This window comes from Anopheles darlingi, chromosome 3, assembly GCF_943734745.1.
Source record: "Anopheles darlingi chromosome 3, idAnoDarlMG_H_01, whole genome shotgun sequence".
Taxonomy (NCBI): Eukaryota; Metazoa; Arthropoda; class Insecta; order Diptera; family Culicidae; genus Anopheles; species Anopheles darlingi.
The window spans coordinates 36,517,829-36,541,857 of record NC_064875.1 but is presented as its reverse complement, the minus strand read 5'-3'; the positions used below and the strand labels follow the sequence as shown (position 1 = coordinate 36,541,857).

The 24,029-nt window shown below is 40.8% G+C and overlaps 4 protein-coding genes across 10 annotated transcripts; 2 read left to right on the top strand and 2 right to left on the bottom strand.

The window, feature by feature from the left end:
* The first annotated feature begins 7,550 nt into the window (after positions 1 to 7,550).
* Positions 7,551 to 8,080, top strand: LOC125954119 (uncharacterized). Of its 3 annotated transcripts, none has more exons than XM_049684146.1 (2): positions 7,551 to 7,861; positions 7,933 to 8,080. In XM_049684146.1, the coding sequence occupies exons 1-2, from the start codon at positions 7,551 to 7,553 to the stop codon at positions 7,964 to 7,966; spliced, it is 345 nt and encodes a 114-aa protein (XP_049540103.1). In that variant the 3' UTR covers positions 7,967 to 8,080. The 3 variants fall into 3 exon arrangements, with proteins under 3 accessions (XP_049540103.1, XP_049540102.1, XP_049540101.1); XM_049684145.1 differs by having other exon boundaries at positions 7,551 to 7,857; positions 7,936 to 8,046; XM_049684144.1 differs by having other exon boundaries at positions 7,551 to 7,857; positions 7,933 to 8,039.
* Positions 8,081 to 8,091: 11 nt separating this feature from the next.
* LOC125954110 (histone-lysine N-methyltransferase E(z)) lies at positions 8,092 to 11,131 on the bottom strand. Of its 2 annotated transcripts, none has more exons than XM_049684128.1 (6): positions 10,912 to 11,131; positions 9,975 to 10,846; positions 9,684 to 9,784; positions 8,889 to 9,597; positions 8,637 to 8,819; positions 8,092 to 8,556 (listed from the first exon to the last, which is right to left on the bottom strand). In XM_049684128.1, the coding sequence occupies exons 1-6, from the start codon at positions 11,028 to 11,030 to the stop codon at positions 8,330 to 8,332; spliced, it is 2,211 nt and encodes a 736-aa protein (XP_049540085.1). In that variant the 5' UTR covers positions 11,031 to 11,131; the 3' UTR covers positions 8,092 to 8,329. The 2 variants fall into 2 exon arrangements, with proteins under 2 accessions (XP_049540085.1, XP_049540086.1); XM_049684129.1 differs by having other exon boundaries at positions 9,975 to 10,857; positions 10,912 to 11,045.
* A 3,211-nt stretch (positions 11,132 to 14,342) lies between these two features.
* On the top strand, positions 14,343 to 18,301 carry LOC125954114 (plexin domain-containing protein 2). 2 transcript variants are annotated; one of them, XM_049684137.1, is made up of 9 exons: positions 14,343 to 14,435; positions 14,943 to 15,066; positions 15,209 to 15,813; positions 16,238 to 16,430; positions 16,510 to 16,728; positions 16,826 to 16,980; positions 17,057 to 17,129; positions 17,210 to 17,604; positions 17,786 to 18,301. In XM_049684137.1, exons 2-9 carry the CDS (start codon positions 14,985 to 14,987, stop codon positions 17,852 to 17,854), a joined length of 1,791 nt encoding a protein of 596 aa, XP_049540094.1. In that variant the 5' UTR covers positions 14,343 to 14,435; positions 14,943 to 14,984; the 3' UTR covers positions 17,855 to 18,301. The 2 variants fall into 2 exon arrangements, with proteins under 2 accessions (XP_049540094.1, XP_049540093.1); XM_049684136.1 differs by having other exon boundaries at positions 14,350 to 14,542.
* Positions 18,302 to 18,585: 284 nt separating this feature from the next.
* LOC125954107 (uncharacterized protein MAL13P1.304) lies at positions 18,586 to 24,023 on the bottom strand. Of its 3 annotated transcripts, XM_049684119.1 has the most exons (6): positions 23,737 to 24,023; positions 23,404 to 23,597; positions 23,145 to 23,256; positions 20,287 to 22,879; positions 19,887 to 20,220; positions 18,586 to 19,804 (listed from the first exon to the last, which is right to left on the bottom strand). In XM_049684119.1, exons 2-6 carry the CDS (start codon positions 23,480 to 23,482, stop codon positions 19,563 to 19,565), a joined length of 3,360 nt encoding a protein of 1,119 aa, XP_049540076.1. In that variant the 5' UTR covers positions 23,483 to 23,597; positions 23,737 to 24,023; the 3' UTR covers positions 18,586 to 19,562. The 3 variants fall into 3 exon arrangements, with proteins under 3 accessions (XP_049540076.1, XP_049540075.1, XP_049540077.1); XM_049684118.1 differs by having other exon boundaries at positions 23,404 to 24,023; XM_049684120.1 differs by lacking the exon at positions 18,586 to 19,804 and having other exon boundaries at positions 19,930 to 20,026; positions 20,155 to 20,220; positions 23,404 to 24,023.
* Positions 24,024 to 24,029: the final 6 nt, after the last annotated feature.

Here is a 24,029-nt window from a genome sequence, read left to right as displayed (position 1 = left end):
CTGGCACGATGTGTTGCAATGAGCGATCCCATTAGGATTCATCATAAGGTTGGGTTTTACCTGCTGTGAGGTGACACTCAAAAACCACTAACAGCGCATGCCATTTGCGGACCATTTTCAGGTTTTGTTGGTGCTCCTCCACGGTGCCATTGATAGCGATGAAGTCACCATTTTTCCGGTGACTTGACAGGCCACCTGTAGGCTGCACTTTGATTGCCAAGCGCGATCTCAAGCAAGAACAGCTTCTTCCTTTTCCAGGTCCAGGTGATTTCATGTCCACCAAGGAAATGAGACTCGCCACTTTCCTCTCCACAGCCCAGTTTGCATAGCCTTCGTTTCGCTATGACAAAATCTGGCACGATGTGTTGCAATGAGCGATCCCATTCGGATTCATCATAAGGTTGGGTTTTACCTGCTGTGAGGTGACACTCAAAAACCCCTAACAGCTCATGCCATTTGCGGACCATTTCCAGGTTCTGTTGGCCGCTCCTCCAAGGTGCCATTGATAGCGATGAAGTCACCATTTTTCCGGTGACTTGCCAGGCCACCTGTAGACTGCACTTTGATTGCCAAGGGCGATCTCGAGCAAGAACAGCTTCTTCCATTTCTAGGTCCAGGTGATTTCATGTCCACCAAGGAAATGAGACCCGCCACTTTCCTCTCCACAGCCCAGGTTGCATAGCCTTCGTTTCGCTATGACAAAATCTGGCACGATGTGTTGCAATGAGTGATCCCATTCGGATTCATCATAAGGTTGGGTTTTACCTACTGTGAGGTGACACTCAAAAACCCCTAACAGCGCATGCCATTTGCGGACCATTTCCAGGTTCTGTTGGACGCTCCTCCACGGTGCCATTGATAGCGATTAAGCCACCATTTTTCCGGTGACTTGCCAGGCCACCTGTAGGCTGCACTTTGATTGCCAAGGGCGATCTCGAGCAAGAACAGCTTCTTCCATTTCCAGGTCCAGGTGATTTCATGTCCACCAAGGAAATGAGACTCGCCACTTTCCTCTCCACAGCCCAGGTTGCATAGCCTTCGTTTCGCAATGACAAAATCTGGCACGATGTGTTGCAATGAGCGATCCCATTCGGATTCATCATAAGGTTGGGTTTTACCTACTGTGAGGTGACACTCAAAAACCCCTAACAGCGCATGCCATTTGCGGACCATTTCCAGGTTCTGTTGGCCGCTCCTCCACGGTGCCATTGATAGCGATGAAGTCACCATTTTTCCGGTGACTTGCCAGGCCACCTGTAGGCTGCACTTTGATTGCCAAGCGCGATCTCAAGCAAGAACAGCTTCTTCCATTTCCAGGTACAGGTGATTTCATGTCCACCAAGGAAATGAGACCCGCCACTTTCCTTTCCACAGCCCAGTTTGCATAGCCTTCGTTTCGCAATGACAAAATCTGGCACGATGTGTTGCAATGAGCGATCCCATTCGGATTCATCATAAGGTTGGGTGTTACCTGCTGTGAGGTGACACTCAAAAACCCCTAACAGCGCATGCCATTTGCGGACCATTTCCAGGTTCTGTTGGCCGCTCCTCCACGGTGCGATTGATAGCGATGAAGTCACCATTTTTCCGGTGACTTGCCAGGCCACCTGTAGGCTGCACTTTGATTGCCAAGCGCGATCTCAAGCAAGAACAGCTTCTTCCATTTCCAGGTCCAGGAGATTTCATGTCCACCAAGGAAATGAGACCCGCCACTTTCCTTTCCACAGCCCAGGTTGCATAGCCTTCGTTTCGCAATGACAAAATCTGGCACGATGTGTTGCAATGAGCGATCCCATTCGGATTCATCATAAGGTTGGGTTTTACCTGCTGTGAGGTGACACTCAAAAACCCCTAACAGCTCATGCTGTTGGCCGCTCCTCCACGGTGCCATTGATAGTGATGAAGTCACCATTTTTCCGGTGACTTGCCAGGCCACCTGTAGGCTGCACTTTGATTGCCAAGTGCGATCTCAAGCAAGAACAGCTTCTTCCATTTCCAGGTCCAGGTGATTTCATGTCCACCAAGGAAATGAGACTCGCCACTTTCCTTTCCACAGCCCAGTTTGCATAGCCTTCGTTTCGCTATGACAAAATCTGGCACAATGTGTTGCAATGAGCGATCCCATTCGGATTCATCATAAGGTTGGGTGTTACCTGCTGTGAGGTGACACTCAAAAACCCCTAACAGCTCATGCCATTTGCGGACCATTTCCAGGTTCTGTTGGCCGCTCCTCCACGGTGCCATTGATAGCGATGAAGTCACCATTTTTCCGGTGACTTGCCAGGCCACCTGTAGGCTGCACTTTGATTGCCAAGCGCGATCTCAAGCAAGAACAGCTTCTTCCATTTCCAGGTCCAGGAGATTTCATGTCCACCAAGGAAATGAGACTCGCCACTTTCCTCTCCACAGCCCAGGTTGCATAGCCTTCGTTTCGCAATGACAAAATCTGGCACGATGTGTTGCAATGAGCGATCCCATTCGGATTCATCATAAGGTTGGGTTTTACCTGCTGTGAGGTGACACTCAAAAGCCCCTAACAGCTCATGCCATTTGCGGACCATTTCCAGGTTCTGTTGGCCGCTCCTCCACGGTGCCATTGATAGCGATGAAGTCACCATTTTTCCGGTGACTTGCCAGGCCACCTGTAGGCTGCACTTTGATTGCCAAGCGCGATCTCAAGCAAGAACAGCTTCTTCCATTTCCAGGTCCAGGTGATTTCATGTCCACCAAGGAAATGAGACTCGCCACTTTCCTCTCCACAGCCCAGGTTGCATAGCCTTCGTTTCGCAATGACAAAATCTGGCACGATGTGTTGCAATGAGCGATCCCATTCGGATTCATCATAAGGTTGGGTTTTACCTGCTGTGAGGTGACACTCAAAAACCACTAACAGCGCATGCCATTTGCGGACCATTTTCAGGTTTTGTTGGTGCTCCTCCACGGTGCCATTGATAGCGATGAAGTCACCATTTTTCCGGTGACTTGACAGGCCACCTGTAGGCTGCACTTTGATTGCCAAGCGCGATCTCAAGCAAGAACAGCTTCTTCCTTTTCCAGGTCCAGGTGATTTCATGTCCACCAAGGAAATGAGACTCGCCACTTTCCTCTCCACAGCCCAGTTTGCATAGCCTTCGTTTCGCTATGACAAAATCTGGCACGATGTGTTGCAATGAGCGATCCCATTCGGATTCATCATAAGGTTGGGTTTTACCTGCTGTGAGGTGACACTCAAAAACCACTAACAGCGCATGCCATTTGCGGACCATTTTCAGGTTTTGTTGGTGCTCCTCCACGGTGCCATTGATAGCGATTAAGCCACCATTTTTCCGGTGACTTGCCAGGCCACCTGTAGGCTGCACTTTGATTGCCAAGGGCGATCTCGAGCAAGAACAGCTTCTTCCATTTCCAGGTCCAGGTGATTTCATGTCCACCAAGGAAATGAGACCCGCCACTTTCCTCTCCACAGCCCAGGTTGCATAGCCTTCGTTTCGCTATGACAAAATCTGGCACGATGTGTTGCAAGGAGCGATGATATTTTGATCAGGAATAGAGACAGTCGGACAGTAAACCATTCCTCTGACCGCGTGTAACCATGGATAGCGATTAGGCACACATTTTTCCGGTGACTTGCCAGGCCGGCAAGGTTCAACAGACAAACCATTGCCAGCACAGAAGCGTTCCATCCGCGTTTGATCATACACCTGTCGGCTGCACTTCGATTGCCAAGGACGATCTCGAGCAAAAACAGCTTCTACCATGTCCAGGTCCAGGTGTGATTTCAGGTACATCAAGGAAAAGCGACCCGCCACTTTCCCAGTCCAAGTTGCATAGCCTTCGTTTCGCTGGATAAAATCTGGCACGATGTGTTGCAATGAGCGATCCCATTCTGATCATTCTAAAGAGTGGTGGCTGGTGGCTAAAGACCGCGGATTCATTCTGGCGCATTCAGCGAGTCCAGTGAGTGGCTGCCTGTCTCATTTCGCATCGGCAACCGTTACGCGGTCAGCGGCTTAACGTAACGATCATGTGCTACGCGATGTCTTGGAACGCGCCACCGAGCTGCCCCCCTCTTGGATGGGAAAATCGGTAAACACAATGGTTCTATCCTATTTTGGTTCGAGACGAATTTCTTCCCTTTCTCGAGCGCTTCGCGCTCTTTTCGTCACGGAGGATTTTTTTTCTGTTTCGCACTTTACGGTTCCAGCTGGAGTTATTTTTTCCAATCTCATATAGTGTATTTCGTGTCTATCAGTAAAATAGCTTTTTAAATCAATTTTCGGGCAGCAAATCGATGCATTTTTCCGTTCCCCATTGCGCAGAAAATCAAAGTTGCCCGCGCGATTTCTCCACAGCGCGTTTCGTTTTGCTCTCGCGCGCTTCGCACTGACGAGCGCTCTCCTCTCTCAATTCGAGGTGGCAGAAAAAGCGGAATTTGTTTTCTCGCTCGCGCTTACGTCTGCGGCATATTGCATCCCTTTCAAGCGGCAGAATTTACTACAATCTTCTTCTTCTTCTTCTATATATATAAAAATGAATGTGTCTGTCCGGATGTCCGGTATAGACTCCGAAACTACTGGACCGATTGACTCCAAATTTGGTATGTGGGGGTTTTTGGGGCCGGTGAGTGCTATAGGCATGGTTAGAAACCCCCCGCTCCCTTCCTTCATGCCCTTCTCTAACACTTGATTGTTAAAAACATTCATTATTCCGCGAGTTATGAACCGAATACCATTAAAACTTGCACAATTGTTGATGGTCATCTGAGAAACTATGGGACAAAATTTGGTCTACATCGGATGAGGGGAAAGGGGAGCTTCCATACAACCCCAATCCTTAAAATACGTCCTAGGGCAATATGGGTATCGTTTCCTAGGTTTTGATGGTCTCTAAATCGATTGGATTCACTTAATACTCTTTTACTTGCTTCTTTCACCTATCCACCATCACCACCCTCCATTCCGTACATCTTGCAGAGCAGAGTGAGGGGTGGGAAGGTTAGATAGTTGCGTTTAATTCATGAATAATAATTTTAAAAATGAGACCAATACATGAGAGAGAGAGAGAGAGAGAGAGAGAGAGAGAGAGAGAGAGAGAGAGAGAGAGAAAGGGAGCCCGGCTAGGGTGGAATGATAACCATGGGACCGGCAATGCTGCGTTACCATTTTTTATTGGTATGTCTATTGTTGGTTTAAATTTTAACAATTCCTTAAGTTTAGTTAAGTCATGAGTTAATTAAGAAGTTGCTTTAATTTTCACAAATCAATTTACATGAAACAATAACAAAAACTTATTCAGTTGCGAAATATTTTAATTGATCAAGAATTATATTAATTTTCGACTATTGATTTACGTGCCTCTTATCATTGACAATTTTCAACGTATCGGATTATGAATGGTAAACGATCGGAATTGCATGCACAAACATATAAAGCAGCAGTAACCGAATAGTAATAGAAAGCAATACCAACATATCCTATCTATCAAGAACAACTTGCGATTGGAATGATCACCGAGAATGCCCGAGAGAAAAGAAAGACCCTCGATCTGATCGATCGACGTTTGAGTTAATTTGAAGTGCGGTGCTTTTAGTTATGATCTACCATGTGACTATTTAAATCATCGTAAGCTGAATACCGGGGAAAAATGGATCAAGTGTGTCGTATTGTAATGCCGTTAAATACACAGCATTTGAACTTAACGTTTACGATAAACCCACGACCGATCAAAGACAGTACGAAGTCTGTCGGGGCAGCTAGTTTGTATATAGAAGAAGAAGAAAAAGGAGCTGGGAATGAATTTAAGTTGTTTCCCAACTCCCGCCGTTGTTCGCTGTGCAAAAGTGGGGCGGAAAAGTGTTTCTTTCTGTTATCATTTTTGTGCGTTCGTTTATGGATACGACTTTCACCAGCTCAAAATTCCTCGTTAAAATCCAGCTATAATTGGGTTTGTTGGAAATAGTATATTTTTCATGTAAAGAGTAACCCTTTCCCCGTGATTTTGAAAATAAGAATATGGGGAAGGGGCTTCAAATGTCCTTTTAATGGTGTATTCTGCTATGGCACGGACCGGATTCTCGGAACTGGTATATGCTATCTCCTTCAACACAGTAAAACTGTCCTCGAACCTGTGCGTTGAGTTCTTCTCTGTGCTTCCATGAAGTCTTGCTTCATCTCCCAAATGCAAAAGCAAGTGTCGCGACAGCTGCAAATCTGAATGGGCTATTATCAACCATGTTCCGAAACTACCCAGCAATCTTTCTGCAATACCTATGTAATTCCTGTACACAGGCGCGAAGTTTTGGTCACTCAGGTTCCTCTAGCAAAGTTGTGGCGGCTCAATGCGGAGCGGCCAATAGCCTAGCTGTTCATTTTCCTAACTTCGTCCTTGCTTTTAGGTTGTTTTCGTAAACCTTACACTGATAATTTCCTTAAAACAACCTCACGAACTAACTACCTACCTACCTCACTAGAAACTAACTACTTAAACGTCTATAACTCGGCCGATTTTCTTCGTCGCCCAGTACGCCGTTCCTCCCTATCTACACCCACTCGAAGAGCGCCGGCCGCTCTTGCTGTTAATTGCTTGCTGAGGTTCCCAGACGAAACGAACGCAACCAGCTCTGATAGTTTCGGTGGTACGCCCGGTGCCGGCGGCTGACTTTGAGAAAACGTCCCAGTACTGAAGGTGAAGGCGCCCAGCTGAAAGTATTTCGGTGAACAGCAAGGCCACACGGGCAAGAAAACCAGCTCTTGTTCGAGCTGCTCCCATGAGCCTCATGAAGATGAGCTGCTCCCTGAGGTGCTGCACTTGTTGCTAAGGAGGAGGTGCTGTGACTCTTGGTGGCTGTGGAAGAGCAACAAAGTGAAGAAAGTTAGAGAAGCCGTGCGACTAGCAACCTCTGCCGGGATAACGACATTCTTGGTTTGAACGGACAGCTCAGGAAACCGTACACGACTCTGTCCGGAAGACCGCAATCCCGTGGTGATGGACTCCATGATTTTACCCTTGGGATTTCGTCTCCTGTAAAAGCTGGAAACGTAAAAAATTAGCTTTTTGTTACTTTTGGGCGTTTGGTACCTTTGCGAGCTGCTTCCTGCACTGCTGCTGCGAACAAACAACTGTTTGAAAAAGTCCAGCGTCGTCCACCCTCCAGGATCGGTTAGGGTCAGGGTCCAGTTCGGCCATGGTCAGTTTGTCCGTACTCGAGGCATTAAGCTGCAACTTCAACCTTAGGTGTTCGCATTATTCGCTTCAAACTTTCAACTTACATCTGGCGCATAACTTTTCAATATGGGAGTTACAATGACTGGCGGGTACCTGACACGTCAAGAAAAGAGCGACTGATGCAACTGTAGCGACCCTATCGACTCGACTCTTTCCGTTCGGTGCGCTCCAAGTCCGTTCAACGAGTGTGAAAGTGCGCCAGCGAGCCATGGCCACGACAGCAACACCCGTGAACCCAGAACGGCAGACTCGGCCATAAGGGCAATGTATGGAACCCGGACGCAGCTCGGTTTACTAAACACGCCGAGTAAACCGTTAATCGGCGCATGGCTACTGATGACGCTGGCAATGTCGGCCTGGAACCGCGCAGCTGCGACCACGCGCTCGTTGGAGTTATAACGGCGCTTCGAAGAACAGCTGACTCGGTGGACGCTTATGGCGGGACCCTCGACCGTACGGAGAGGCACAGAAAGGTAAACGTGGGGGCGCTCACAGTCGGTAGAAACAGGGCTCGGATAGACAGTCGAAACGGGCCAGATGGGCTGGTCACGCCGCGTCGCGTCGAAAGAAACCCGGGACCCGGGATTGGCGCTATCCTCTACCACTCAGCGGCGTCGCAAGTGTTGACACGGAGTAAGTAAGTAAAGACGCAACGGAACGAAGAGAACCATTACTTACGCCCCGCTGTTGTCCCCTTCTCCATTTTAGCAGGATCATCTGGGCCAGCTTTGCGGAAAAGTAGGCTCTTCCTGGAGAATCCAGGTCTCCACGCGCTGTTGACTTAACCAGCGGGACCAACCCATCTCCCTCAGCATAGCGACCAGAGTACTGTTGGGCCTAAATCGTTTCAGCGGTCCGCGTAAACCACTCGGAAGCTCCCTCTGCTTTATCTCTAGATCGAGAATGAGGGCAAACCGCTGACGAACCAGAAAAGCTCGGGCCGTTGCTGACTGTTTGCGGCGCTCAACTGCATCCGCATTCCGTTCATCAAGCAGTACAATCTGGACTAGTTCGAGTTCTCGCAGGCGTACCTGTTCTACTGGGACCTAACCAGGTCGATTATTTATTTTGAAAACTAGGGATACATGAAAGAGCAGCAGACTATTCATAAGAATTCCATCTCGCGTTCTATGCCAACGAATTTCAGTTGCTCCGTTGGTCCGTACCGGTAGTCGAAAAACAGTTCTTCGCCCGATTGAATGGCTCGTTTTGCAAATATGCCAATGCGATGATCTCCGTTTACCACAAGAACTTTGGCGTAGCAATTAGGATTAATGGAATGGTTGGCAAAACGAATTTTATTACCTTTACGAGTAGCATCTACAACATACTCTGGAAACATGAGGAAAATATACGTTAATATAAACTTATTATTTGCAACTTTTATCATTCCTTTCGTTGTCTATAATCACCATTGTTAAGATTGAAGAGAAAACTGCACATGTATTTGTCATATACTTTTCCACGACGATCTGCTTCATCTTGGGAAATTATTTCTCCGCAATACTCGGAAATAAACTCATTTTTTTGTACACTTTCTTTGAGAAAAATACCCCATCCAGCAACGTCCGAAGGAGCCATTAGCAAATGTTTATCTGTGAACAATAAGATTAAAAATTATGAAAACGATTGGAAAATCATTGCGGTAGAAATAAGATACTCACGTAAAGCACGCTGAACGCTCACATTTTTGCATGTAATTTTGCTTAGATCGTAATGTTCTGCCCCACACGTTTGACAAAGATCTGGGTCGCATTCGCGCACAGCTAAATAGCAAGGACACTGTTTGGTATTGCATTGAGCCTTGCAACGGCACCCTGGGAATCGAATTTGACAATCGCTGCTACAGTTGCAAAATTTTTCGCAGAATCTCGCATAACAAGGGCATTTGTCGTCACATGGACCAGTGTGGTCACATGGTGAGTAATTGTATAAATGATAAGAATTTTCTTTTTTTAGTTGCTGAATTTTGCGGTAGTGCATTGCCCAGAGACGTTGCTTTTTCTTTTTTTTCCTTGGTGGTGTATTATCTTTGGCGAGTTCGATAGGCATTACGTCTCCTACTTCTTGAAGTGCAAATCTATACACTTGTTGGCAGGTTTTTATCATCATTGCCTCAGCAATCGCACAAAAATTAAACGAAAAGGTTTTATGAAGGACGCGAAAAAAGGATTTATCTGATCCAGTCCATGGTTTATCAGTACACTGACCGAATACACCCACATCATTGTTGGGCGGATTCGCGTAGGGAACGTCTTTGCTGTGACGACTATCGTCGTTGCTATCTTCAGAACTAGCCTCATTTCCAGAATCAGTAACTGTTGAAAGAATTCTACAATTTTTTTCAATGTGAATTTTTTCCTTCATACCGTCCTTAAAATAGAAATTATATAAACATTAAAAGATTTACAAAATAAATTATTTCAATACTTGCAATTATACCGACACAATAAGCTTACCATGAGTAAGAAACATGTGTCGCTACATGGTTTGCTCGGAACTTTAAATTCTGCCCAGCGACGTCTCTGAAAGTTTGGACCTGGATGGTATGCTTGCAGCCCTTTTTAAATAATTTAAGAATATTTTAAAATATTAGATATAATACTGACGATCTTACCCGTTTACGGATCTTTAATTGAATCTTCATTTTTTTTATGCCCCAGGAGAGTTTGGGATTAGTTCCAAAGAAGGGTATGAACCATGTCTCATGAAGGGTATTGAAAAGTTCTTGCAATAGGAACAATACTCACGATGCAGGAAACAATCGTATTTGAAACATCGACGACAGAAAAGAGTATGAAAAGAATGCATCGATTGTTCACGGAAAACTGATTCAGCTCGAGCCCCATCTATGTCGGGCGTACACTCAGGTGGACGCTCGGGATCTACTTGCTCCGTCAATTCGATATACTTGTCCCGGAGTTCTTCAGCGGTTCCTCTTTCTGGAAACTGTGAACTTATAGCTTGGAAAACTATAGAATCTGGGAAGGCTTTCCTATCATCCATGGGCATATGCGAACTCAAATCCGTGGCAAGCTGTGCTATCGTTTTATGTTCTGCGTTGCCAACATTGTTACCTTTATACTTATTTTCTTGATTTTTTTGGTTTTTCTCATCTTCTTCGCATTTAATACTACTGTTAAATCCTTTGTGGTTCGGGGCTTTTGCTCTAACTTTCTCGTCATCTGCAGCAGAAGCCCCCGCATCTTTATCTGCGTACTGCACAAGAGCCTGAACCAAATCTACGAATATGGCATCATCTATAAAACTGCCTTCCTTGTCACCATGAACTTTCCCATCATAATTTTTGATCAGTTCTTCTATGAATGATCCGTCTTGGTCAAGAACTTCGTCCCCCATATACGGTATATTGTGCAGAACAGTCTCGTCTTCCACCATAAAGTTCTGTTGCGTTGGGGCCCATGTGTACATAGTTGGTATCGGTGTTACGGCATTAATAACGCGTATCGGAATTGACTGCTGATTGCCATCCTGATCAGCAGCCATTGCGATTTTCATGCATTTCACATGTGGTAATTTTCCAACGTCGCATTGATGCCAAGCAGCGTTTGTTGAAACCCAATTTTGATTATCCTTTACTAAGGTGGACAACAGTTTCTCCCTAAAAACAAACTAGTTGTTTTTTTTTCTATACAACGTAAATTATAATCGCCTAATATCGCTTACCGGTTCCGACTCCATGCACTACGTACGTTGTCTACCTTTTTATGTTGCTTGCTTTGCCGTATTTTCATATATTCTGTTTTCACCCGTTTCTTCCACTCCAGAGTAACTTTTCTGGACATGTTGTGAACTTCTTCCTTTGCTAAGACCCAGTTTTAATTAAAAATATAATAGACGCTATTAAAATCCGGAAGCCGGCCAAATTTTTTTCTCACAATTCGCTTTGAAGTTACAATCTTTTTTGGTTTATAAGTCAAAGTTTTCGAGAATACAGCTGTTATTCCACAACTATCGAGTACGTGAAATTGGCGTCCCCCACTCACGGTGAGCTACTGAGTGACCGAAAAATCGCTGTTTTACTGGTAAAACCCGCCCGTATGCCAAAAATCACTCAACGTCACTCTTTCGGGTCGATTATTGTTTACGCGACCCCATAATCGACCCGATAATCGACCCAACTTCGAGCAATCAAAAAAGCCCTTTTGCGCATGTATTGGTGTCATTTTCGACGCATTTTGCGATGGTGTGTGTGTCATCCTGCCGTACCGCTGTACCCCGTAGCCCCCCCCCCCCCCCCCCCCCCGCAAGCATATTTCGGATCAATATAAAGCATGCAAACAACTATGATTTCAATTTCACCAACTTTATTCATGAGCGTTTTCATTAATCTAACATACAATTCTCATTTGTTAATCACTTCACGAAACACTGCACTTACACGCAACACTTTTCCGCTCTTCTGCTGCCTGCCCTTCGCGTTGCTTGTCGGAGCGCCAACTCCTTCTGAAAAAACACAAAACACGTACATTCCCGTATGACAAGGATATTTTTTCAAGCAGAGGGATATTTCCTTCGAGTACATGCTGTCTCTTTCGCTCCTATGGCTGTTTTGGTGCTGTCTCACCATTGCCGTGTCGGCACACGTGGTGCTCACCGCGAATGCAACTGTGTGCGATCGAGTTTGAGGCGCGATGAAAAGTTCCCCAGAGTGATGAAAATGAAGAACAGGTTTTTCATTGAAAAATGCATCAAGAACTGCTCAAAACATTTTTAAAAACCATTTTTAATTATTGATAATATGAAACATTGCAATTCATCCGATTTAAAACACTTTTTTGTGCAATGTTTAGCATTTTCGGGTGTGATCAGCTATCTAGGAACTTTTCAGGCAACCATAACCGAAGGCCGCGCGAGAAAGGGACGGCGAGAGTTCTCTCTCTCAGATCTAACGATCGTGAGGTTCGTGAAAGAGTCTCTCCGAGAAACGAAACTGTGTTTTTTTAACCACAAGTTTTTCCGTTAATAATACATGAAATACCGACCAAAACTATGTTAAAACTAATATTGAGTTAAAAACAACATATCACATTGCATTTTATTGCATTTCCAACACTTTTTTATGCAATGTTGAACATTTTTAAGTGTTATGTGATTCCAACGAACTTTCGAGACAGCCCGATCCGAAGGTGGCGAAAGAAAAGGAGGAAGAGAAAATTGTGAATCAGTTCTCTTCGGCCTTCAAGATGGCCGGAGCGTCGGTGATCGTGCGCTCGGTAAGTTTCATAAAAATACGCATAATTTTCGGATATTTGGTGGTTTCTTATCTTTGCAGGCTTTTATCACCCGCAGCAACGACGTCCGCGAGATCGTGTATGATCTGGTAAGTAATTTAAGTGCTATTTGTATGAATCGTGGTGATCGCGTTGTGTTTCAACGTGAATGTACGTGTTTTGTGTTTTTTCAGAAGGAGTTGGCGCTCCGACAAGCAACGCGAAGGGCAGGCAGCAGAAGAGCGGAAAAGTGTTGCGTGTAAGTGCAGTGTTTCGTGAAGTGATTAACAAATGAAAATTGTATGTTAGATTAGTGAAAACACTTATGAATAAAGTTGGTGAAATTGAAATCATAGTTTTTTGCATGCTTTATGTCGATCCGAAATATGCTTGCGGGGGAGGGGGGGGCTACGGGGTACAGCGATACGGCAGGATGACACACACACCATCGCAAAATGCGTCGAAAATGACACCAATACATGCGCAAAAGGCCTTTTTTGATTGCTCGAAGTTGGGTCGCTTATCGGGTCGCTTAGCGGGTCGCTTAAACAATAAGCGACCCGAAAGAGTGACGTTGAGTGATTTTTGGCATACGGGAAGACTGAAATAGGCCCCCCCACTCACGGTGAGTTACTGAGTGACCGAAAAAATCGTTGTTTTAATGGTAAAATGTAACTTTTCCACCCCCCCCCCCCCCCCCCCCCCCCCCCCCCCTAATACATTTATTTACGTTTCCGCATATTTTTATGAAGGTTTGCTTATCTAAAAAGTGGTATTTAACGATTTTTTCGGTCACTCAGTAACTCACCGTGAGTGGGGGGACCTATTTCAGTCTTTTACCTATTTACGTTTCTGCATATTTTGGTAAAAGACTGAAATAGGCCCCCCCACTCACGGTGAGTTACTGAGTGACCGAAAAAATCGTTGTTTTATTGGTAAAATGTAGTTTTTTCACCCTTCCCCCCTCCCCTAATACATTAATTTACGTTTCCACATATTTTTATGAAGGTTTGCTTATCTAAAAAGTGGTATTTAACGATTTTTTCGGTCACTCAGTAACTCACCGTGAGTGGGGGGGCCTATTTCAGTCTTTTACCCATATTTTTATGAAGGTTTGCTTATCTAAAAGGTAAAAGACTGAAATAGGCCCCCCCACTCACGGTGAGTTACTGAGTGACCGGAAAAATCGTTAATTACCACTTTTTAGATAAGCAAACCTTCATAAAAATATGCGAAAACGTAAATAAATGTATTAGGGGAGGGGGGAGGGGTAGAAAAGTTACATTTTACCAGTAAAACAGCGATTTTTCGGTCACTCAGTAACTCACCGTGAGTGGGGGGCCTATTTCAGTCTTTTACCATCTAAAAAATGGTATTTAACGATTTTTTCGGTCACTCAGTAACTCACCGTGAGTGGGGGGGGCCATTTCAGTCTTTTACCCAGACCCCTCGTGAGTGCTTTTTGCAAAAAGGGCGCGCAGCTCGTGTAGCTACTGCTGTGAACTCGGCCTGAAATTTGATTATGCATTGTTTATACCAGCTAGTTGAATAGAATGTATAGTAAAATAAATAAAAAGACTTTGATGAAAAACTTTCTTTCGTCATTCTTATGATTTTCTTTAGTAATATCTAAGACTACACTAAATCCAGTGTTGAAATCATGTGCGGTAGAATGCAAAATCATTAAATTGTTTCGCAAAGTATTTGTTTCCGGTGGTAAACGCGCACATTGCTCAGTTCGGCGTTGGTTGCGACCCGTATAACAACCCGTATAGCGACCCGTATAGTGCTATGCACCGGGTCTCTTAATGTTAAGAGACCGAAATTGTTCTGCCGGTGGGTCTCTTAAGCGTTAAGAGACCCGGTTGCATACATTTTGTTAATGGGGTACTTGTGTGGAATGCGCAGCTCGATCTAAAAAAACTCGATCCCAAATTCTCGAACAAATCGATCGTTTCCAAAATTTCCAAAAAAAAGGTGACATTTCTGCATCCTCACCGTTTTCTTTAATGAAACGATGCCGGTTTTCTTCGTCGATCAGTGAAGTTTCTTACACTCGTTAATGGCAATCTCAGGAAATTTCCGTGAAAGTATCAAAGTGATCAACTAGTCTGTGACGTCAGACTATTAATATATATGCAGGCTAAGCGAAATTATGATTAAGGATCTTTTTTTTTGAAGCCAAAATGTTTAATGTTATTTGCTAGTGTTCAAAACCTTCTGTTATTAAAGAATACCATTTCGTCAGAGCAACAATGCAGACACAGCAGTAAATCGGAACAATTTCCATTTTGGAGCAGCGGCTTCGGGACAAAGTTAAATGATGAAATTGAAGGCTTTTATTCATGTTTTTAATTGTGAACACGTTCGAACGAATTAACGCGTTCAGTATTGTTGTTTGAACCTTGATCATCATTGTGTAATTGATTTCAAACATTAAGGAAAATATCAATTGACGGTTATCTGCTTATTTATTTCCCGTAGTAAATTGAATGCAGTAAAAGCAATACAAAGGATTTTGAAACGATGATGGATGCCTCATGGGTAAAATTATGTCTTGCGCTAATCGCATTTTCATATCATATCCCATACGTTGTCTGTGTTAAAGGTAAGAAACTTCCAACAATTTTATATCAACAACATCAACAACATATTTTTCAACATTGTTTTAAGGATTGTTTTTCTTTTTCATTATAAACAAGTGCATTTATAGCAATAATAAACTATGTTTTTTTAAAAATATTTTATAGAACCGAGGAAATATTTACAAAACGATCTATCTGGAATGAACATTACAGCTGATATGGAGTCCTCGATTAAGCTAAATGATACCATTGTGGATGCATACCCTTTATCTCGTTCAGTAGTGCCTTTAAACCAGAATAAGATGAGTCAAACCAAGTTAAAATTACAAAATGAGAGCCTCAACGGAAAAAAGCTAACAGCTCGATTAAGCAGTGTTGATAATATTCAGATTGAAGCCGAACAGCACAAAGAGGATATTGCTTCTGTAACCACAGCTACCATTAAAGGAATATTGAAGCCAGGAATTCAACAAACGGAAGATCCTCCCACAAACGAAAGTAACGTAAATAATAGTCTGACACGAATTCAAAACTCCGCTGTAAATGATCAAATAACCGATTCCATTAACTTCGATTCGCCGGAGCCCTCCGAGGCAGAAATGAACAATACTTTGAAGGAACACAACATTACAAAATCATTTGAAGATAATCATCTATATTATAAGAGCTCTTGGTCAAGCGATCGTAAGATAAGTGACGTATTTTGGCAGAAACATGCTGAAAATCTTACTATCAATAAGCTGTTATCTAATTCGCATCGGCGAGCAACGGTTAGTATTACTATTCAAGGAAATGCTTTGATCCAATATTTCGTATTGCTCTGCTCATACACATAATCAAATATCATTGTAAGAATATATAAATTACAATTTGACCAAACTAACAAACATACGGTTCGGCCCTTCTCATATTTAAAAAAAACTTGACCAAACAGTTTCTAAAAATGTGCTTAAAAGTTTATACAATTGCATATGAAAAAATATTATAAAATAATAATACTATAGTATTATATATGACAGGATTTTTGGTTAGTATTTTACTAATCCTTTTTTGTTTTTTTTAATGCTAGATAACACTTGAGTTTATAAATTTAAATGCATCAATAGTTTATCCTCATCAATTTCTTCTTCATATTTTATATATATTATATCATATATATATATATTTATATATATATATATATATATATTTCAGACCATGCTATTATCCTTTGATTTTCCTTATTATGGATTTCCCATACGGAATATTACCATTGCAAGCGGTGGATTCCTATATACTGGAGACTACGTTCATTCTTGGCTAGCCTCCACTCAATATATTGCTCCATTAATGGCTAATTTTGATACGGCTTTATCGGATAAATCGTTTGTTAAATATAGCGATGATGGTATGTACTTTACAACTCGAATGAAATATTTCTTTATTTCTATGTCTAATTTTTTATGCTTATTTCTAATTCTATTTAGGGCAAACGTTTACTGTAGTATGGGAGAATGTTTTTTTGCAAGACCGACCTAATAATGGCTCGTTCACATTTAGTGTAATGTTGAATAAGTCAGGTGATATAGTGTTTGCATACAAAAAAATTCCCATAGATATTCAACAAATCATCGATAACCCGTCTACCAAGCATCCAGTAAAAATTGGACTTTCAGATGCATACATAATTGACAAAACGATCATACGTGAGTATATTTTTGGTTAAATACACTTACAGATATAAAATAACACTTTAGTAGTAATTCAATTATTTTGTTTTGAAACATTTATTGATTTTTTAAGGGACAAAACAAAAAACAATTTACGAATACCATAGGGTAAACTTTGGCCAATCGGAAGTACGAAATGGAACAATTATTACGCTTACAGCGCTTCCTACCTGTTTTTCGTTTAATGACTGTGGATCCTGTATTTTGCACGTGGGGGCAGATTTTAAGGTATATCAAAAATATAAAACCAACTGGAATGATGTTAAAATCATTAGGTTACATTAATTTATGTGATTCTTATTAGTGTCTCTGGTGTCCAACCATTAATCGTTGTTCCACTGGCACCGATCGAAAGCGACAAGATTGGATACAGAAGGGTAAAACAATGCAGTTTTTGTTATAACTGATTTTATTTTGGATGATATTTTTCAGATTAATTTTTGTTTAACTATTACAGGATGCGACAAAACCATAATTTCCGATGAAACCCAATGCCCGGCCATAGGGCAGAAAGGAAACAATTTTGGCGAGCTTATTGAAATAACGACGCACATATTTGATATCCATAATGTCTCGCACGACTATCGCAAGTTATCTTCACATAACAATGCAACTGCAACTACACAAGTTTTAACAGAATCGTCTAAAACTATTAGCACGGAAAGGACAATAGAGAAGATTGACAATGTGAATAAAGTGCATACATATCATTCCGAGCCGCATCATGCTTCTTCGAGCAGCAACTTATTAGTTTCGATGTTGATTCTCCTAGTAATATGCTTTGCTTGTATTGCCTGGATAGTATACGCTTATCGAAACCCGCACACGAAGAGTGGACAGCTTCTGATAAGGGTGAGTACCATTTAAACTATTGCATTTCAAGTAAAAATCCTTATTCATCAATGCTTATGATCAGAAAATCGAATAACATTTTTAATTTAAGATTGTTATGGCTCATTATTTTGGTACTTAATGTATCCGTATCATTTGAGGTATGTTCACAATAAAATGTTATAAATCTTTTTTCTCATAGTATCGCCCAAACAAGTGGTCATGGCGACGCGGAGAAGCCCGATACACTGCCGCAACAATTCACATGTGAGTTTGAAGGCCACACTGAGTAGCTCGTTAAGCCTGTTATCCGTCCAGTTCTCCAGCATCTTAAGTTTCTATTTGTGATCATGTCGCTGTGTAGTGCGTATATCCTCCATTGTAATTTTTCAAGTTAAAATTTTTCGTACTGTTGCACATAGTTAGCATTGATGTACATTTAATAATTTAACAAAAATAATACATATTTCCTTTGACGCAGTAGAGACCACAGATAGAAGTATAGAAAAGACAATATTGTTTCTATGAAAATTAAGATAGCCACTAGCTTTTCGGGGCAATGGTCAAGATGTGCTAAAATTAAGAAATAATGTGCAATTATATGCAATTCTAAATCAAATTAGTATAAAAAATACATAGCAGTAGAAAACAACAAATACCGAAGTAATCATATCGATAAAAAATAAAGTAAAGACAGCAAAAGTGCATCGGAAAGCTACATCATGGAAAAAGATGTGTTATGTGTGAAGAGAAAGAAGTTATGTGTGTGGAAGGATAATTAATGAAAGAATGTGTTTTTTATGATTTAATGCACACGAAGCTTTCACGCCGCTTTCACGCCGAAGTCGCTTTTTTGTGCCAAAAAAGCATCAAAATCATTGGTGCTGAAGACGGTTGTGCACTGGGTCGCTCTTACTGTACTGTTTCATACGGTGCCAACCAGTTTTCGGTACTGGAGCCAATGGAGTTTAACGTGGTTCAAAATCAAGCGCTGCACCACCTCGGTTTGTAATCTATATCATCCACCGCTGCCGTTATTATTAGGGACTCCACGCCTGGTAACATCGCGAACGTTTCTGATCTCGAATTTTAGAAAACGAGACATCACGCAAAACGTTAGAATTTAATGGAAGTTTTTTATTTGCTAGACGAAAAAAAGATAAATAAAAAAAACATTGTTCGATTTCTATTCTACAACCGGGCCGTTAAGTTAGTCCAACACTGAAAGAATTGAAAAATACGCAAAATTTTGAATGAAATTGCAAAAATCAAATCAAATTTTCTTTTAAACTGCAAGTAGGAGGAAAAATCCGCTGGTTTTATATTCTAGAAATTCTGCTCTTTCTGATGCATTGATTTTTGGCGAGCATTGCAGGACTATTAAGAACTTGTGTTTTAGGCTTCAATCCATAAAGAGTATCATATCAAAAACAGGCTGTTATACTGGCTTTAACCACTGTTTCCGTCAAGAATGGTGCGACGCGTTTCGCACACTAATCGTAATTGTACACTAATGACAAAAAAACTACAGCCCAGCGATCTTGCGATTGTTCGGCGTACGTACATATAAAGAACATTAAAGTTATTAATGACACATATGAAACATTTATTGAGTAAAATATAAGTTTTCATCTATCCTAATAGAGAGAGAGAGAGAGGAAGATAGCACATTCCTTGTGTATCACTATCATCTTCCTGTCCTTTAAGATAGCTGGAAAGGGAAGAACCATTTTTCTTCAATCAATATTATTTGGGTACCTTCTAAACCAATTTTGTTGGTTTCATCAGATCAGACGGTGTTAAACTCATTGGGTATGGTATACAATTTGCAAGATTTTAAACTTTTATCCGACAAAAATGTTTTGCATTACGTAAAAGCAATGACAGTTATAGATTTTCTTGTGTACGCGTGCCTATGTGTTCTCATTTGCAGTTATCCTGATTTCCTTTCTATCCTATCTTTACATGGATTGGTACATTCAAAGGAAGGATTTCGATTTATTCTTTTCATGCTCTCTTTTAGCATCTCGCAGCCACCTTTTCAAGTCACGCGTTTTTTCCAGTAGGTTCAAAGAGTAAGGCTGCGGTTGATGTTGTTGGTGTTGCATATTGATATCCAGATTGTATCCCAATACTTTCTTGAGATTAGAAGAAGTTTCATGGCTTAAAGATGCTGTAATTTCGTTCGATGGGTGTCTGTGCCTCACTTCCTCAAAACTATCTAAGAGGATTAAGAAAATATTAGAAATAAAAATAAATGTAATGTACAAGTGTTTCTAGATGATTCGTCTGATTATACTTACTTAGCAAACTCCAGATGTCTAGTATTTCCATGTGCAAATGTTCCAAATACATCGGATGGTCTTGGGAATATGCCTTCTTAGGCATCATTGGCTTTGCTGTGAGATGTTGGTCCAAACCTGTTACATTTATAATACTAGAGCTTGAATAAGAAGATTGGTCACTTATTGTGTCTATTGTTCTTTCATTTGTCGACATTTCTTTTCGTGATGGAAACTCCTTTTCCATCACATGATTAAACGAGATTTCCAAATGGCGCAAACGAATCACCTTTTCACTAAGCAATGTCCGAGTGCGATGCAATGAAATTTCCATTTCAATTAGTTCCTGTTGCTCCTGAAAAGCGACAATACAAGCAATCAGTCGCAAATTCGAAAATAGCTGGTTAATAATTGCACTTACCTTAAGGATTTCATCGACAGTTTGTTCGTTTTCTATCGTGTGTTTGAGCAACATGTTTTTCTTTTTAACTAAAAAAAAATCCTTTTGCATTTTCAAGGATTCTTTTGCGCGCTGGACCGAGTCACGTTCGAGATGAATTCGATGTTTGAAAAATTCCAACTCACTGCTTATATCATTGTTTGCTCGTTGGCATTCTACATTTTTGTCAGTGAAACACTCCTCACCATGACAAAGAGAATCATTGTTTTCGACATGCTTATTGACGAATGGATATCGTAAATGGTAGGTTCCATCATAATTATTATCTGGTATTTGATCTTCAAGTTCTTCCAGTTTTTCGAACTGAACACGTAAACTTTCTAGCGGCGTGCAGGACTTTTTTTGAGTGGAATACTCCTGTGTTGAATTCATCTTAGAGGTTGAATTACAATTAGTTTTATTGGAGAAATTACGTTTTGGTAAGTTATTAGAAATTTCCAATCCTTTCATAACGCTTTCATTGGTGAATGTGATCTTTTTTCCATTTGGTGTATCATTGTCGTATTCTGATTTTAAGTTATCATCTCGCGGTTCGTTTTCGAAGATTTTGCGTAACTGCAGACATTGTTTTGAAATCGTTCTTTCGCTTCGACTCGTGTCCTCAATACTGAATGAATCAGTTCTACTGTAATTATTGTTGATACTATTATTACTGTATCTAATGTGATTACTTTTATTATCGTTATTATTATTATTATTATTATTATTATTATTGCTATTATTATTTCTTTTCATACACGAAGCTGTGTTTTTTTTATTTGATGAAAGAATGGAAGAAGCGACTACATTACTGCTAGATAACATATCGGCCATTGCAACCTCAAGCCTGGAAGCTGATTTCCCTTTTCGGTTGGGATATAAAACTGCATTCGAAATACTCCTTTCGTCCGTTTCGTAGCTGTTGCTGAGCAATACATTATTATGGATGTTTTGATATAGTTGCGGTTCCTGCTGCATCTCTCGCCTTTTTTTTCGTCGTTCTAATGAGATGCGCACATCTGACTTTAAGCGAATGTACTTTTCCTTTAAACACTTATACTTGTCTTCAAGAAGACGTTTCTCGCAACGTATTTTTTCGTACAAACGATCTTCGCCCATTTCCCGCATCCTCTGCTTTTCTAATTCAAGCTCGTGGCATACCTTTAGTTTCATATCTGTTAACATTGTTGTATGTTCTTTTTTAATGAGTTCTTCTTCCAATTTTAAATCACGTTCAAGATCGTGTAAAATTTCGTCGTGATTCTTTTGCAATGTTTTCATTTTTTCCCGATGTTCGTTTGTTAGCGATTTTACTGTGTGGTCAAAATCCTGTTTGAGTGTCTCCTTATACGCTTCAATTTCCTTTAGATTCTGTTCCCCATAATGTTGTTTCAGCTTGCTCAATTCAAAGAGATGATATTTTTTCAACTCTTCGACATTATTTTTGTATTGTTCAATTAGGTGTTCCTTTTCCGAAGTAAGCATTACGTCGTACTTTTGGCATTCTTTTTCGATTTCGTCCATCATATCACTTTTTATTGTAGGTGACGAAACACATAGCTTGTCTTCCATGTGCAATTCTCCTTTTGTTATATTTTCATATTGGCATGAGATTATACCTTTACACTCAATATTGGGCGAATCTGTCGACGCTGTTCTTGTAAGAATCGTTTTTTCTATATCGCCGTTTTCATGTTCATCCGTTTGTAATTCCTTTGATTGGTTGAATGTCTCAAAACCAGATTTTTTTTTTATGCTCTCATTGCCTTCGACTGTACTTTCCACATGGTTGCCATTCCCCTTGTGGTAGCCAGGAACCTGTTTGTTACTCAAACCGTATATATAATCAGGCTCGTTAGGTTTGAGTCCCGTTTTGTGATCAAAATCGAAACGAACACTTTTTTTCTCATCAGATGCAGATTCTTCATTTAGAGTAGTTTTGCTGCGAACATATGTTAAATTTGAATCTCTTAGTATTCCTTTCACCTCCGATTCTGTTTTCTTTATTTGCTCTGCATCTTCTATCCCCGGTTTTTGGTTGGATTTTAGATATTGCGACCCTAAGCCAGTTATCGCAAAACCGTGAAAGGATGAAACCAAACTATTGGCCAATGATTTTGTCAAAATCGCACTCTCATTTGTTCGTGCCTGTGGAATTGCATCGATTGATGAATGTCTCTTTTCAGGTTTTAAGGGAAATGGTTCTTGGCTATCGTTTTCTTTGTTCGAATCAATTTCATCCATATCAACAGCTTCAATCAGCTGCAATCCTTGTTCTTGATTATGCCGGCATTGTTCATTTGATGGTATGTTTTTTTGTGTAAAAGAGGTGCTTGCATCTAACTCTTGTGTTCGTCTTGCAGAACTTTCAGCACGATTCTCAGGAAGGGGAAACAAAGGAGTTTGTTTAGATGGGAATAGGCTTGTATGAGAATTTAAGTTGCAGTGATCTGAAGAAACCGCTTTCCGGGCATCGGTCACTTTCGCACGATATAGTACATCAATCGGATGTTCCCATTGAGATTTTTTTGTAGCGCGATCGTAGTAGTAATATGCTTTAATTTGTTTGCTATAGCTAAACAAGAAATAAAAAAGGTTAAATGTTATCATTTATGACTGAAAAAATGATTCGAAAAAATACCTAACAAGTACATGTTGATTTCAAAAACTTATTAATATAAAAAATATCACTACAAATCATTACGTACAATACTGAACTTTGACTTTGAGCAATAAAACGGATACAAAAACTTGCATTGTGGTTGCTCTAAAATCTCTAAATCCCCGACAATCACTTAAAAACATATTTGTTTTTATACGTTTGATTGTATAACACGTACCATGGTTTCCAGTTTTCAGGTAACGGATGCAACAACCCTTGACGTGCGAGATATACTAAATAAGTTTCTTTATCGGGATCGATACCTATTTTAACAGCATATTCCAATATTTCTGCATCATTATTGATGGGTAATTTTTTGGCGATTTTAAGAAGTTGGAAAAGATAAGAGCGTAAATATCATTATTAGTGAATTTGTTCCATGTTAAAACATTAAAATTTTGATTTTTGATAGCTAACACCATATATTATTTACCAACCTTCCTTGCTCGGTTCATAGGTGGAATAAAAAATCTCTTCCGGTTTCCTCAATACATCATCATACGATGCGGAATTCATTATGGAAGAGCTTAATTTATTATAAACATTGAATAGATTACGAAAGCCTTTGGAAATTATTATCTTAACAGCTTATTAAGATGTTCCTCCTTAATTGTGTATTATTAAAAGATATCTAAGTGGTTGCAAGTAGAAAAAATTAAAACGAATGCGAAATGGAATGCGACATGCGTCATGAATTCTCACTAATATTCCAGATGATAGAACGAATAATTTGGAAACTAAATTAATTTACAGTTGTACAACGCACTCACTTCTTCGCTTATTTTACGCACAGTGTAACTACCGAAAGGAAATATGTAAAGGACGAAATTGCGAGACGCGGATACTAAGAATCAGAGCAATAGCGAGAAATTGACAGTGACGGGAGAAACACAAAACAATGAACGCATTTTTCCTATAGGGGGATGATAAAAAAACCACAAATTTTGATAACGCATGCGTATGGTACGTAATGTACTATTGATTTACTGTGACACAATCTCCATTATTTCAATTTAGGTCTGTGTTCGGTTATCAAATGTTGATTCTTTAAAGGCCACTTTAA

Bases quoted from the DNA above. Each gene is read 5' to 3' on its own strand.
- LOC125954119 (XM_049684144.1), top strand. From the start codon at position 7,551: ATGGCTACTGATGACGCTGGCAATGTCGGCCTGGAACCGCGCAGCTGC. The intron at 7,858-7,932 runs GTAAGTAAGTAA...TCTCCATTTTAG, and splicing joins GTCGCAAGTGTTGACACGGA to CAGGATCATCTGGGCCAGCT.
- LOC125954110 (XM_049684128.1), bottom strand. From the start codon at position 11,030: ATGTCCAGAAAAGTTACTCTGGAGTGGAAGAAACGGGTGAAAACAGAA. The intron at 9,598-9,683 runs GTAAGCTTATTG...TTCTATTTTAAG, and splicing joins ACACATGTTTCTTACTCATG to GACGGTATGAAGGAAAAAAT. The intron at 8,557-8,636 runs GTGATTATAGAC...TCATGTTTCCAG, and splicing joins TCTCTTCAATCTTAACAATG to AGTATGTTGTAGATGCTACT.
- LOC125954114 (XM_049684137.1), top strand. From the start codon at position 14,985: ATGATGGATGCCTCATGGGTAAAATTATGTCTTGCGCTAATCGCATTT. The intron at 16,981-17,056 runs GTATATCAAAAA...GATTCTTATTAG, and splicing joins ACGTGGGGGCAGATTTTAAG to TGTCTCTGGTGTCCAACCAT. The intron at 17,130-17,209 runs GTAAAACAATGC...TAACTATTACAG, and splicing joins ACAAGATTGGATACAGAAGG to GATGCGACAAAACCATAATT.
- LOC125954107 (XM_049684118.1), bottom strand. From the start codon at position 23,482: ATGAATTCCGCATCGTATGATGATGTATTGAGGAAACCGGAAGAGATT. The intron at 23,257-23,403 runs GTTGGTAAATAA...ATAATGATGCAG, and splicing joins CTATGAACCGAGCAAGGAAG to AAATATTGGAATATGCTGTT. The intron at 20,221-20,286 runs GTAAGTGCAATT...GTCGCTTTTCAG, and splicing joins CTGTCGATGAAATCCTTAAG to GAGCAACAGGAACTAATTGA.